At 24.0% G+C, this 14,038-nt stretch overlaps 2 protein-coding genes across 2 annotated transcripts; one reads left to right on the top strand and one right to left on the bottom strand. All coding sequences in view use genetic code 6, as the record gives it.

The window, feature by feature from the left end:
• Positions 1-502: 502 nt before the first annotated feature.
• Positions 503-11,167, top strand: TTHERM_00239230 (transmembrane protein, putative; the record flags this gene model as incomplete). The annotated part of the gene is made up of 19 exons (XM_001024847.2): positions 503-627; positions 696-863; positions 929-1,000; positions 1,048-1,611; positions 1,872-2,426; positions 2,480-2,589; positions 2,959-3,129; positions 3,186-3,294; positions 3,343-3,993; positions 4,217-5,415; positions 5,471-5,784; positions 6,187-7,051; positions 7,117-8,019; positions 8,086-9,493; positions 9,758-9,920; positions 9,978-10,451; positions 10,502-10,733; positions 10,794-10,865; positions 10,950-11,167. 19 exons carry the CDS (start codon positions 503-505, stop codon positions 11,165-11,167), a joined length of 8,373 nt encoding a protein of 2,790 aa, XP_001024847.2.
• A 373-nt stretch (positions 11,168-11,540) lies between these two features.
• On the bottom strand, positions 11,541-13,877 carry TTHERM_00239220 (hypothetical protein; the record flags this gene model as incomplete). Its single annotated transcript, XM_001024846.1, has 1 exon — positions 11,541-13,877. The coding sequence occupies one exon, from the start codon at positions 13,875-13,877 to the stop codon at positions 11,541-11,543; it is 2,337 nt and encodes a 778-aa protein (XP_001024846.1).
• Between the last annotated feature and the right edge of the window lie 161 nt (positions 13,878-14,038).

Raw genomic sequence — 14,038 nt, 5'->3', positions numbered from 1 at the left:
TTACAAAATATAAAATAGAAGTAAAAAAATGTTTAAAATATTATTATAATTTAGTTATGAAAATATAGATGCATTTTTCAAAAATTTAGTATGATAATATAGTGGATTGTAGAAATAGTTATATGAACAAATTTTACAAAAATGCAAACAAATTAAACCTGAATTTAAAATTCATTTATAATAAATTGAAGCTATGTATGCAGTTTTAAAATTTATTAACCAACCATATTAAAATATAATCTATTTTTCTTTATTTATTTAATTATTATGAGTTAATTTTTATCTATTTCTTCTCATAATTGTTGAATTTCTAATAACGTATATGTTTAAATTTTTATAAGTTTTAAAATTATCTAATTGTGGTTTATTAGATTCTGCTGTCTTTCTATAGCTAATATCATAAAGGTTTTTGATATGATAAATTATCCCCTCTTTTCTTACTTAAAAGAAATAATTAAAACAAAAAACATTTATAAAAATTAAAAAAGATAAAATTTTAGAAATGTCTAAACTTTAATCTTAGTTATTCTAGCTGATTGCTTTTTTTTCTTTCTCATTTATTATAAAATAGGTAAAAGGTACTGATATTAGTACATATATTCCTGGATATAATTTAGATATAAATGGGTAAAATTGGCATAATAATTTAATCATTAATTAATTGAATAAAAATATATTTTAAATATTTACAATAGACTTTCTATTTTTACGCCAAGCTAATTTTATAGCTTAGAAATAAGCAAGTATGTAAGCTGTCCTGCTAATTGTGGATCATGTGATGACCCAAATTCATGTACTTCCTGCTAATATGGTTATTTTTAATGGTCTCCTGTTTAAAATAATAACATTTATTGCATTAAATGGTAGAATTAATAAATTAGTTTTTTAAATTAAATGAAGCTATATACTTTTTTAAACTAACATAAAGCCCTTTATTTGATATCAATGATATTTAGAATAACATTCTTTGTGGAGATTGTGTTACTAACCCATTAACATGGTAAAATAAATTATAATAATTTAATTAAAATTAAACTTCTACTAAAGGGCAAATACTAAAATATGCTCTTTCAAATTTACAAGAATTAGCTCTATTTAAGGCTTAACTAGATATCAGTAAGTAACTATAAAGGAGGAATATAAGCTCTTCTAAATATTTTCTACCGATTCGACTAGCTAGAATACACAAGTTGTTGAATTTTTAGGTGGACTTTTATGGTGTGGATATTAAATTATGTAGCCTATACCTCCAATAGGCTGCAACTCAATATCAAATTAAAATCCTGTAGATGCTTCTTAGACTGCAGTATATTGTAGAGTAGGTTTTGTTTTTAACCAAGCCAATCTAAGCTGTGATCCTTGTCCTCCTAATTGTGATTAATGCTTGTCAAGTTCTTAATGCCTAATATGCTCAAATGGATATACGTTGGGTGCACAGTTTTTATGTGTTTAATGTAGTAGCTTAATAAATAATTGCTTAAGTTGCTTTTTTGGAGATTCATTAGGAAATAGCCTATAAACAAATTAGTATATTTCAGGAAATTTTTAAACTTAATAATCGCTAATAGATGCAGGATTTATGATGAGATGTAATTCATGTTCTTAATATCCGTAATTATTTTTTTTGATTATAAATTTTAAATTTAGCAAGGAAAGTAATTTATTTTAATTTTATGATGTTAGGATTCACAAATTTTTAAAATTTCAAAAAATTCTACTAATTATTTTTAGTGTGATTTTAACCTTCCTCTCCATGCTTCTTAAATTTTATTTCAATTCTTTTTAAAAATAAAATTTTAATTAATAAAAAATATTTAACTTTTAACCAATTAAATGTAATCAAATTTAATGAATTTTATTAAATCAATTAGTAATTTTTTGATCCCAAGCTTAGATTTAACATAGTGTGTTGATTGTTCTTCTTTAAATAATTGCCTAGGATGTAGATATGCTACTTTAAATTATGGAGAAATTTTAGATCACTCTAACAATCCTTTTATAGTTAATTAATTAGATTAAAGTAGTTATAGTTTATATTGTTTGCTTTGTTAAGATCCATATTTTGTTAACTACAACGGAATTTGTGAAATATGTACGGATCCAAATTGTGAATTGTGCTATTATGGAACTTCTTCGGGAATTGATAGTACTTTTACATTACAAAATAATTTTCCTTATACACCTTAATAAGGTAATTTAATCCTAAAATGCGCTTTTTGTGTTTACGGCTCTCATTAAGCTGCTTTAATGCTTGACGGTACTTGCTAAACTGGCTTAAGCTTTTTGTTTTCTAGAGACCAAAATTGCGCAAAATGGTCTTAATGGAAATCTTTATCTACAGGAGTGAGTTTAGATGCCTCTTTCTTTAAATGCATTGAATGCTAGAATGGGTATGGTTATGATGTAGGTAAAAATCCTGAAAATAGGTATGTATATTTATAATCAAAATCTAAAATTGTTTAATTATAATTTAAAATAGGATATGTGATTAACCTCCTTCAGTAATGAATGTACCTTTCTGTGTTAGTTATTATTATGCTACAGTTAATTACATTCCTTAACCAATAACTTGCATAAAATGCTAACAAGGTAAATATTAGATAATAAAAAAAATTAATTTCTTTTTAAATTTATTTCAAATAACTTTAATTTACTTTATTTTGAAAAACTAAAATTACTGAATTCAAATAAATTTATAAATACTTAAACTGTATTTATCATTAATTAAGTTTTATAAATTTTTTTAAGCATTTTGTTTATATTATTTAGAAAATAAATTATTTAAAATTTAATATCTTTTTTGATATTTATTCTTTTGTTTAAAGCTATTTTTATAATCAAGTGTTAATTTAAATTTTAAATTTTTGATGTAAAAATTTTCCTTATTTTAATATAAAATTGGATTGTTTTTTTTAAGCAATTGTTGATTTATATTAAGTTATTTTTATTTTTTATAAGGATATACTGCTTCAGCAAAAAGAGGCTGTGTATCATGTTCTAGTGGAATTCAAGCGTCATATAGTTAAAATTATTATTAAGCGAATACATGTACCGGTTGCAGCTTTATAACTTCAACAGGATTTAATTATACTTACTATTTAATTTCTACTTAATTAGGAACTACAGCATGTAATTAAATTACAAAATTAATAATTTAAACTTTTAAAAATATATTTTGTTAATAGAAAAAGCAATATAAGTTGAAAGCTAATATAATTTACCAACTCAGCCATTTTGCTCATATTGTTAGACTAAAAAAGTTTATGGAACATGTCCATTATCATGCTTTTATGGGTAATTACACATTTTTAAGTTAAGATTTTATATTTACAAATTTATTAGTTGTTATTAAGATATTAATTATAATGCATGCATTACAGATCCTGTCACTCTAACCGCTAACTGCTTAGCATGTGGAAACATAGCATCAGTTTAATGGAACCTTAATTAAGCTGTTTCATCTAATGCAACTTAATGTATCTAATGTTCAAGATATTGTCAATTCTGTGAAACTCGATCAAATGATTAAATGAACTAAATAAACCCATATTTTAGCACATAAGGATATTTCGATTTTTTCAAATATTAAAATCAATGTGTCAGTTGCAGATCTATCGCTGATATCTGTTCTGACTTTACGGATCAAGCATAACAGTATAGAGGATATTAACTAGACTGCTCATAGTAAAGTAATTATGTAATGTACTATGATCCTATCATTAACTAATGTACTCCTTGTCCCATAACTTAACCTTCATGCAATAGAGTATTAAAAATATAATAATTAGTTGACTGTAGACCCAATATATCTAGTGGTGATATTACTTTAGGATCAGATTAAAATATTTATTACTAATAGAGAGTAGGAGGAGGAGATAGCACTTTAAGTCATATTTTCAGTGGAGAAAATGTAGTATTTTTAGATAGTTGGAGTCCTACTACTCCATTAAACATTGATTTCAAAAGTTTCAACAATTTAGACTACACAAATTAGTAAATAAATTCCTAAATTAATAATTGAAAAATTTCATTACAATTTTTTTTACTTTAATAAGATTTTTACTTTTAAGATCTTTAAAAAATATTTATTTCTAAAAAAACTAGTTTAATTAAATGTTAATTTCAAAAAAAGTTTATCACAACTTACTTTACTTTTTTATCTCATTTATTGAATAAAGAAATTCCTAATTAATAAAATAACTGTTTTATTTAAAAGAAATGTCTATTTGGCCTTAAATGAAGAAAATGTTTCTCAAATAGAATTTGAGATTTTATTTGTGCCTAATGTGCAAAATTATTAAACAAATGATGGAACAAGCAAATAAAATGCGAATGTTTGCTTATTTCCGAATGATGTTAACTTTTCATTGCAGCTTGCTTAACATATTGCAAATATTAATATCTTATCACTAACATTTAAAACAGTCAATCCTTAAACAGGGTAAATAGGATAAGATCCACTTGACTTCTTTGTTACTTCATTTAGTTTCTAAGGATGGAATTAATTTACTTTTTAAAATATCAATTTCTTACCCACATACTCAATAAAGCCTACCGTTTAATTAAAAAATATGTTTTTCGATTTCTCTAATAACCTTTTTTCTAGTAAATTAAATATGAGGGATATTACCTTCACAAGCGGCTATGATCCAACAAAATAACAAAAATTGTTAAAATCAGCAAAGACTATTTTTTGTCCTGTTATAGATACGAATAATATATATTATATTGAATTAGATAATATAAAAATATAGAACTTCGTTTATTAATCAGCAGTAAGCTTTTTAAATTTTAACTAAATTAATACAAGTTTTATTTAGATTTTTAAACTTGTAATTAATAATTTGGCAATAAGTTAATGTTAATTCACAAACATAGATTTAATTTAACTCTACTTTAATACACAGTCTATATAAATGTAATAAATCACAATAAACAATAGTGCATTTACTAAATGCAATCTTTTTAAATAATTACCTGGTCATAACTATTCACAATCTCAACATTAAATACAAATTACAAACATAGTATATTAGGATAACTAATTTACAAATAGCTAAATTCTTTCAGCTTATAATATGCTTTCATTTTCAGTTACTATTTTTACTCTATAATTTTCGACAAGTGTTTAATCGAGCGCTATTAGCTCTTTAATTACAAGTAACACAGTAAATATTTCTCGAATGACAATAAAAAGCAGCCTATCACCTTAATAAATTTAGTTTACAAATATTATTCTATTTTCTTACCCATCTTCAAGTCCTTCTGCAGCCTCTCCTAGTATAGTTATTGATTAGCTTACTATCTCTGACATATCTTTCACTGGAGTTAATGGTATAATCATGAAACTTAATAGTTATTAAAATAGCTATAATGTTAGAGGAGTTGTACTATTTACAAATTCTTAAATTAGCAGTAAATTTCATAATTTTCAATAATTATTTATTAGTAACTTAATTTTTAAAATTAGATTGTATTGGAGATAGCCCATCAAACTATCTATTTTACTTTAATAATATTAAGCAAATTACTTTTAATATTATCACAGTATAAAACTATCTTGGTCTAGGTTTTATCTTTGCTTAATAATGTGATTAAATTTCTCTTTTATAAGGAAGTGTTTTGAACACATAATATCCAATTATTTGTTAAATGGACTCAAATATAAATAATTCAAATTTAAATTTGAACTAATTTCATGGAACAATTCTTTACATCAAAAATTTAAGGACTAGGCTTTATGTAACTGGTTGGTAATTCTAATATCAATGCATCATAGACAGAGTAAAATAAATTTAATTCATTTGATAAAACAATTATTACTCACATGCAAAAAATATTATAATTTTTAGAAGAATAAATATTTTTGGCACTCATAAAATAAATTGGAGAAGCAAATTATGTTTCTTACATGATTGAAAAAAATTTAAGCTATTTTATTTAAAAAATATTTTACCTTTTTCAGAAAAAAAAAAAATTTTTAGCTTTCTTAAAATTAAAAATAATAAAAATATCTCAACTTTTATTTAAGAAAGCTACAAAATTTTTTTTAATAACGAATTAAATTTCATTAGAAAGATTAAAAAAAAAAGAAAAGAAAAAGAATATAGACAGTACACACTAATCAATAATTAAACTTTATTTTATCTTACAGCCATACTTATATCAAAAAATTTTATAATAAAGGCACTTTTTTGGTTTTAACATGATTAAAGAGATCCTAATTTACTCCCTGAACAATTAAATGATAATATAGCTTAATTTATAACATAAAATGCTAATTAATTCGATTAATTAGATTTAAAGTCTTAGACAACAGTCGTTTTTAATTAGTGTACTTTTAGCAATATGAATACTTATGTTTTGGACTCTAATATAGTATCTAGTATATTTTATTTTAATACAAATATCAGATATAGAAATTTATTAGTGGATGTTTCAGCTACAGATATTAGAATATTTACTTACTAATACTCTCTTTTACAAGCATCATCAACATTTATTAATTAAGATTCTAATCTTTCTTCTTTAGTCTTAATTAGAAATATTTTATAAAACTGTAATTCCTAACCATAGATTCAAAATGGAATATTATTTAATGGTTAGGTATTTGCTACTGCTGGCTCAACGTACGATCAAGCAAATTAAGGGCAATAGCAAAATATTTTTTATTATAATGGAGGCTTTTTAAATCTATAAGCTAGGCAGGTTATGATTATCTAGAGTTCATTTTCTAATTCTGTTTCTGATTAAGGTGGAGCAATATATATTAAAACTTTCTCTTCAAGTGTATTGGTAAGTATCATTTCTAGTTAATTTCACGATATTACTACTTCAATGAATCAATATTCTACAGGAGTAGGTGGAGCTATTTTTATTGATGGTACTACCTCTATTACATTAACAATATAATAATGCACTTTTAAAAATATATTTGCCTATAAGTAAGGGGCTGTGCTATAATTAACTTGTGGCTAGGCAAGCTGTTCAACTAGTATAACAAGCAATATAATTAGCAATGTTTTTGCTCCTTCTGGAAGTATTCTGAATAGTATTTCTTTCAAATTTTATATATTTCAATAAATTAACAAAATTTTTTTAAATAAATTTAATTAGTTAAACTTAATAAATAGAGCCAAACGTTATATTTTAATCAAAACATTTATAGTTCTTCATTAGAAGTGACAGATATGATTTTTGCATATAATAATTTCTTAAATGCATCTATAGATATTTTATAAGTTATTTAACAATTTTACATTATTTACGTTTAAGGAGGATTTGTCTAATTTTTATCAAATAACTTTCAGAATGTCAACTATTTATAAGGACTCATATACGTTACTGGAGGAATTGTTTAATTTGATTCTAACACTTTTTCAAATTCAAATTTTCGTTTCACACCTTTAGTTTATATCTATAAACAATAAATTAGTTCTATTGCTGACCTTAAAATTTAAAATTTGAGTGAATGTACTGATTGCTAAATATCTAATTAAGAATTGTTTTTTTTAACAAATTATACTTTGACAGCATTTAATAATTTTTTTTTGGTAGAAAGTCCTACAACAAACATTTAAATAACTAATATTGATGTGGAGAATGTTATCTGCACTAAATGTTTGCAGGGAATAATTGGTATACAATCTAGTAGTAAAGCAGTTTAGTTTTAAGGAGGGATATTTAAAATTAACACCTCAAACTTCGGAGTTTTATATCTTGGAGGAAGCGCTTTAGCTAGTTCTAGAATATTAAATGCTGTATAAAAAACTTCAGGTACATTATTTACACTCACAGGTGTTACATTTAAAGGGAATACAGCAATTTAAGGAGGTGGATTGTATATAGCATACAATAACTTAATGCTAGTACAATGTGATTTTGAGTAAAATATAGCAGAACAAGGTGGCGCAATTTATTTTCTTACAAGCGAAAGCAATCCTAATACCCTAATATTGTAATAATCAACTGTTAAGCTCAATTAAGCTCAATACGGAGGAGGAATAAAGATTATAGGAAGTAAATTTTTTAATTTAATAAATAAATAAATAGATTTTATTTTATTTACACTTTTTAATTAAAAAGCGTTCCCTTAATTATAGAAAAATTCTGTTGTAAGTGGAAATACTGCGTCTAAGTCTGGAAGCGATATAACTAGCTATCCTGTAGGCCTGAAAGTTTATCAGAATAGAAAATATATACCTTTTGATGCTTCCTAAAATGCAGTTGTGCTTAATTCTTGGTCTCCTGGTGTTTCAACTGATTAAGAACTTTTTGTTTACTTAACTGGTAAAGACGGTAATATATAAAAACTAGATACAGGTCAAACTGCCACATTAACAGTATCATTAAATTATGGATCTAGCAGTGTACCTTCAAATGCATAGATTTCTGGAACTTCAAAGGTTAATTATGATGCAATTATAGGAGGATTTTATCTTAAAGATGTCTTATTTTAATAATAACCTTTATCTTAATTACTTGTAAAACTGTAATCATCAATCATATAACTTCCTGTATTTGATGTTAATGGGCAACTAACTGGTATAGATAATAGTTTTTATCTTCCTCTAATTATTAATATGAGGGATTGTATAATTGGTGAATCATTTATAGTAACTAGTGGATAATGTTTTTTATGTGCAAATACTACTTATAGCATAGTATCAAATTCAACAAGCTGCTTAGATTGCCCAAAGATAGGAGTTAAAAGCTGTCCTGGTGGAAGCGTTCTAAATTTGCAGTCTGGATATTGGCGTCCTTCAAAAGATTCAGACTTAATTGAAGAATGTTCGAATTAATAATCTAATTGTATTGGTGGTAAAGGAGTAGGCGATTAGCTTTGCTAAGAAGGTCATATAGGAGCTCTTTGTGAAGTTTGTGATATAAGTGCTAGATTTTGGCTTGAAAGCTACTCAAACAGTAATCAATTTAGTTGCGGTAAATGTAGAGACACTTCAAATAACACACTAAAAATGGTTGGTTTAACAATTTATACCTTGATAGCCATTTTATTTTCTGTTAAAAGCACAAAAGCTCTTTTGGACTCTTACATAATTACATTTTATTTTTAGTAAATTGGTTTTATTCAAAAAAGTGCAAAATAAAGCACAGAATCTGTAGGAATAATTATTAAATTATTTACTACATATCTTCAATTGATAGTAGTTATTAGTACTTTTAATTTGCAGTTACCCCCAGGAATTAGTGATATAACTATTAATGTTGGAGATCCAGTCTAACAAATGAGCTTTAGCATGGATTGCGGTCTTTATAAGATATCTGGAAATATACCAATGACATATTTTAGATTGATGTGGTCATAATTAATGCCGCTTTTTTATGTTCTTTCTTATTTGATTGGGCATTATGTATACTAAAAGATTAGAAAAATCAAAAGCAGAGCAGTAATTGCCTGGATAGCTTTTATTTATATTTATATCTCTATGCAACCCTCAATAGTGAAGCAAAACATACAAACTATGTCTTGCAGGTAACAAATTGTTTATTTTTATATTTAAATAATATTTAAATTCACTTATTATTTTTCTTAATTTTCTTTTGATTTCAATAAAAATATTTTCTTTTAAAGAAAAAACTGCTTCAAGCTAAATTAAAGAATCATGAATTATTTTTATGAATTAAAATTTTAGAAAAAATTATTTGATACAATAAATTTTTCATTTAATAAAAAAGAGATTAAAATAAAATTTAAAATTTATAAAACTCTAAAATTTTTTTGTATTAATCAATAAAGATAAATATCAGGAATACTGTACATAAAATCAAATGTATCAGAGATATGTTATACTGGATAGCATATAAAGTATATTTTACTTTTTATTCTTCCTACTTTAGCACTTTGGGTGTTTTTAGTACCTTTGTATTTGTTTAGAAGTATGTACAAAAACAGAGAAAAAGTAATTTATTCATATTATAATTTTAATAGTTAATTCTTTTTTACCTATCATATAAAGCTGAATAAAATAGATATGTAATATAAATTTGGATTCCTTTATACAGAATATAAAAAGAATTCTTACTTTTGGGAACTAGTAAAAGTTTATCAAAAGACATTTATAACTTTTTTTATCAATATTTATGATAGCTACAATATAATTAAAGGATTTTTCGTCATTTTTGTGCTTTTTATATATATAAAATTGCAAATAAAATATTAGCCTTATTTAGAAAAAAGATTTAATGATTTAGATTTGAATTTAAACCTGACAGTCATGGCCTCTATAATTATATCTATGTTTATATTAAGCAATCCTTTTGCTTACCTAGTCTGGTTTGGATACATAATTTTGTTTTCAATAAATTTCGTTCTAGTCATTAGATTAATTAGAATATTAATTTCTGGCTATACTTAAAAATTAGAAGCAAAAATAGGTGATAAACTAGTTCAATTTTCTATATAGCATCCTAAAATAGCGAGATACTTAAATGTAAATTTATTATTTTAATTACGTGTGTTTACTTAAATTTTAAATCAAAGATACCTTAAGTCCCTAAAGATAGGATATATTATTTATGGAAGGTATTAAGAATTTATACTAAAGCTACTCATTTGAAACCAAAAAAGAAAACTAATTAAGACATTACTATTAAAAAATAAGAAGAAGAAGATTTTTAATCTAAAAATTCTATATTTAGTAATTTAACATCGAATTAGTTGCAATATAACAAAGTAAATAATGCAGAAGCTGAGCAAATTTTTATAAAGAAAAGTAAAAAACAAATGTTAATTTGAACATTATTTCATTTTTTTAAATTAAATTTATTAATAGGAAATAGTAAGATTGATTAAGATTTAAAATTAAATAGACCTAATTTTATTCAAGACTCACCAGATTAATAAAGTATTACATAATTTTATACTTAAAATTAATTAAACTATACAATTAGAAAGGATTTAAATACAATATTATAAAAATTAAATTTAGGATTATTTTCTCAAATGCAATAAACTCCTAGCCTTATCCCAGGTACTCCTCAAGAATAAAGAGATGAGACTTAATTAGATGATTTTAATTTAATCAATAATAAGGATAACAAAGATCAACTCAAAGAAGATTAAACTTCAAGTTAAAATTAAAATGATTAGTTGTAATTGGTTACTCAAAATGAATAAAAGGATTTCCAAATAATTAATTTAGAATGAATAAAAAATATATTTAAATCTTATATGTAATTATTTTTTTATAAGCAATTTTTTTATTCTGATACTTTAAAAAAATACATTTTTGATTAATACCTATATTTAACACTACTAATTATGAATTTTTTTAACTAAATATTTTGAAATTATTAATTTTAAACTCTTGTATTATTAAAAAAAGATGTAATAAAAAAATTAATAATAAATTTAATGAAATTAATTTTTAAATTTATAAATTGTATCACTAAAATAAGCTTCTCCTTACTACTAACAAAGATATGAGAAAATTGATAAATAGAATAGTAGATAGATAGATAAATAGATAGATATATATGTAGATAGACAAATAAATAGGTATTTAATGAAGTAATTTGTATCAACTTTGCCTTAAAGATTTATAAATTTTATTAGGTATTTCATTTTTAACCATTTCACATATTGCTAGCATTGTTTTGTAAAATTCATTAGATTTTTATTTATCGTTAGTTTCACCAAAACGCTCTAAACACTTTTAATGCTAAGATTTTGTTTGAGAGAGTACCTGCTCGAGTTCAACTATTTTTTCATGGTTTTATTAGTAAAATGGTTAGAAAAAATTGTAGAAATCTGCATCTATGTTTTCATCATTTGTTAATTCTTTTAATTTAATACCAAGTTTTGTAAATTTATCAATCATTTACTTCGCTTAATTAGTTTCCTCTTAAATATCATAATTTTTAGTCTGATTTAGTAAAGGCGAAAGTTCATCAACAAAGCTGAGATATTCTGGTTTTTAATGGTATGTTTTAGTGACAAGGTATTGTAAAATATCTGTGCTTTTGTCAGTACTTTTTTGCTATTTTAAATCTATTATCGTTTATAATTTTAAACCTTTGATATTTTCTTTCGGGCCTCCTTTGTTCATTTCTTTACTTAATTCCAAAGCTTAGAAAAGAAAAGCTTTTATCGAGTTACTTTGTAAAACAGCATTAGAAGTTTTTAACAATTAGTTTAAATGCTCTAGTGATTCTTAATATCTTTGTTAAAATTCTTTTTTAAAAATAAAATAGATCAACCTGTGGCGAATATTACCTATTCCTAATACTCCTAACACAAATTGTGAAAGGTTATCAATTGTTGAACGATCTCCTTAGAATTCTTCAAAATTCCTAATATCTTCTTAATTATTTAAAAGTTTGAGGATTTTTTAACAATCCTCTTCTGTTATTAAATTTTCATTTAGCTTTTAAAATCCCTGTATAAGTTCATCTACTGAACCTTTCTTTAAAAATTATTTAAACTCGATATTTAAATTTCCTTCTTTTTCTGGCTTAAATAATGATTTTTTTTTATTATTAAATTACCCTTAAGCCTAATTTTTGTTAATAATTTCTAAATATTTTTAAGAGGGAGTTTTTTCTGTCATCTACTTTTTAAGCTAATTTTAATTATTTTCTTTTGAAAATTTTTCTTCTAAGTCTTCAAATTTTATAGTTTGTATTTCTTTCACATCAGCCCACAATGTGTTTTAAATTTATTCTACAGGATCGCAGTAGAGAGGTTTAGTTTTTGATTTTGGTTACACTATTTACATTGATAATGGAGGTGGAAAAGGGAGTCCTAAAGGAGGGGGAACTGGTAGTCCTATAGCAGGAGGTATAGGAGCACCTGGAATAGATGGAATCAATGGAGGTGCTGAAGGAATATTAATATTTAAAGGAGGCGGTGGAGGAGGTATAAACATAGGTGGTTTTGGGATACTTTATACTAGACTTTACTATTCGTTAGTCTATTTTATCTAGCTATTTTATTTTGAAGCTGATTAAGATTCCAACTCTTTTTGTTTTAATTTTTCTTCTAATTCTTTTATTTTTTGTTCATATTGCTTTAATTTTTCAATTTATTCTTAATTTTCTTACTGAGATTTATTTTCTAATTATTTTTATTTATCATTTTGAATTTCAATTTATTAATTTATTTATTATAGTTGGTTTGTTTTTCTACGAATAGATTCCTCTAAGATTGTTTGTTGAGTTTGAGTGTTAGTCTTTGAGCGAAGTTACTCACTTAAAATGTTAATTTCTTAAATTTATTATTTTTTCTCTTTCTCTAATTAGCTATTTCTTAATTATAACTTTTCTTTCTCTTATGCAACTGCAGATTTTTGAGATTCTAGCATATTAATCTATTCTTGCTTTAGACCTATTAATTCCTATTAAATTTTTTTATCTTATTAGATTTGTTATCTCTCAGGTGAAGAAGTCTGATTTGTATTTGGAACTTGTTATATGTTGCTATTTTAAATATTACTTTAATTTTATTATTATTATTATTTATTCTATTTATTTTCGTTTAGATTTAACTCTTAATTGCTCACAATAAATTAATTTGAATTTGGAATATTTTATGTGTGGTTAATTTAAATATTATTTTATAATTGCTATTATTATTTATTCTATTTATTTTCGTTGAAATTTTACTCTTTGTTGCTCACAAAATCATTTTTATTTTATTTTAAATTATCATCATATTGAACTTGTTACATTTAGATTAACTAGCTTTGTTAGCTATTTTAAGTGCTATAATGTGTAGGAGGGAATTACTAATTAGTTTAATAGTTTGGATCTAGTTTTTCAGGTTATGCCAATTAAGGTGGAGAAGTTGTTGGAGATTGGTTGAGGTTTTAATTAGAGCTTACTTATGATAGAGTTACAGACTTTATCGGAGTCGACATCCCTATGTTTGCATATAATTATTAAAAATTATTTCAAAAAAATAAAATAGATAGATAATTTTTAATTATTTAGAACAAATTATCAAGCAATTTTTTGTTGAATGCTTTTGCTACTTTGTAAACAAAATAAAAATTATTAGATGCTTAAAATTGTCTGTCCT

This window comes from Tetrahymena thermophila, assembly GCF_000189635.1.
Source record: "Tetrahymena thermophila SB210 genomic scaffold scf_8254373, whole genome shotgun sequence".
Lineage (NCBI taxonomy): Eukaryota > Ciliophora > Oligohymenophorea > Hymenostomatida > Tetrahymenidae > Tetrahymena > Tetrahymena thermophila.
Note: the sequence above shows the minus strand (reverse complement) of the source record. Positions and strands in the feature narration are given on the sequence as shown.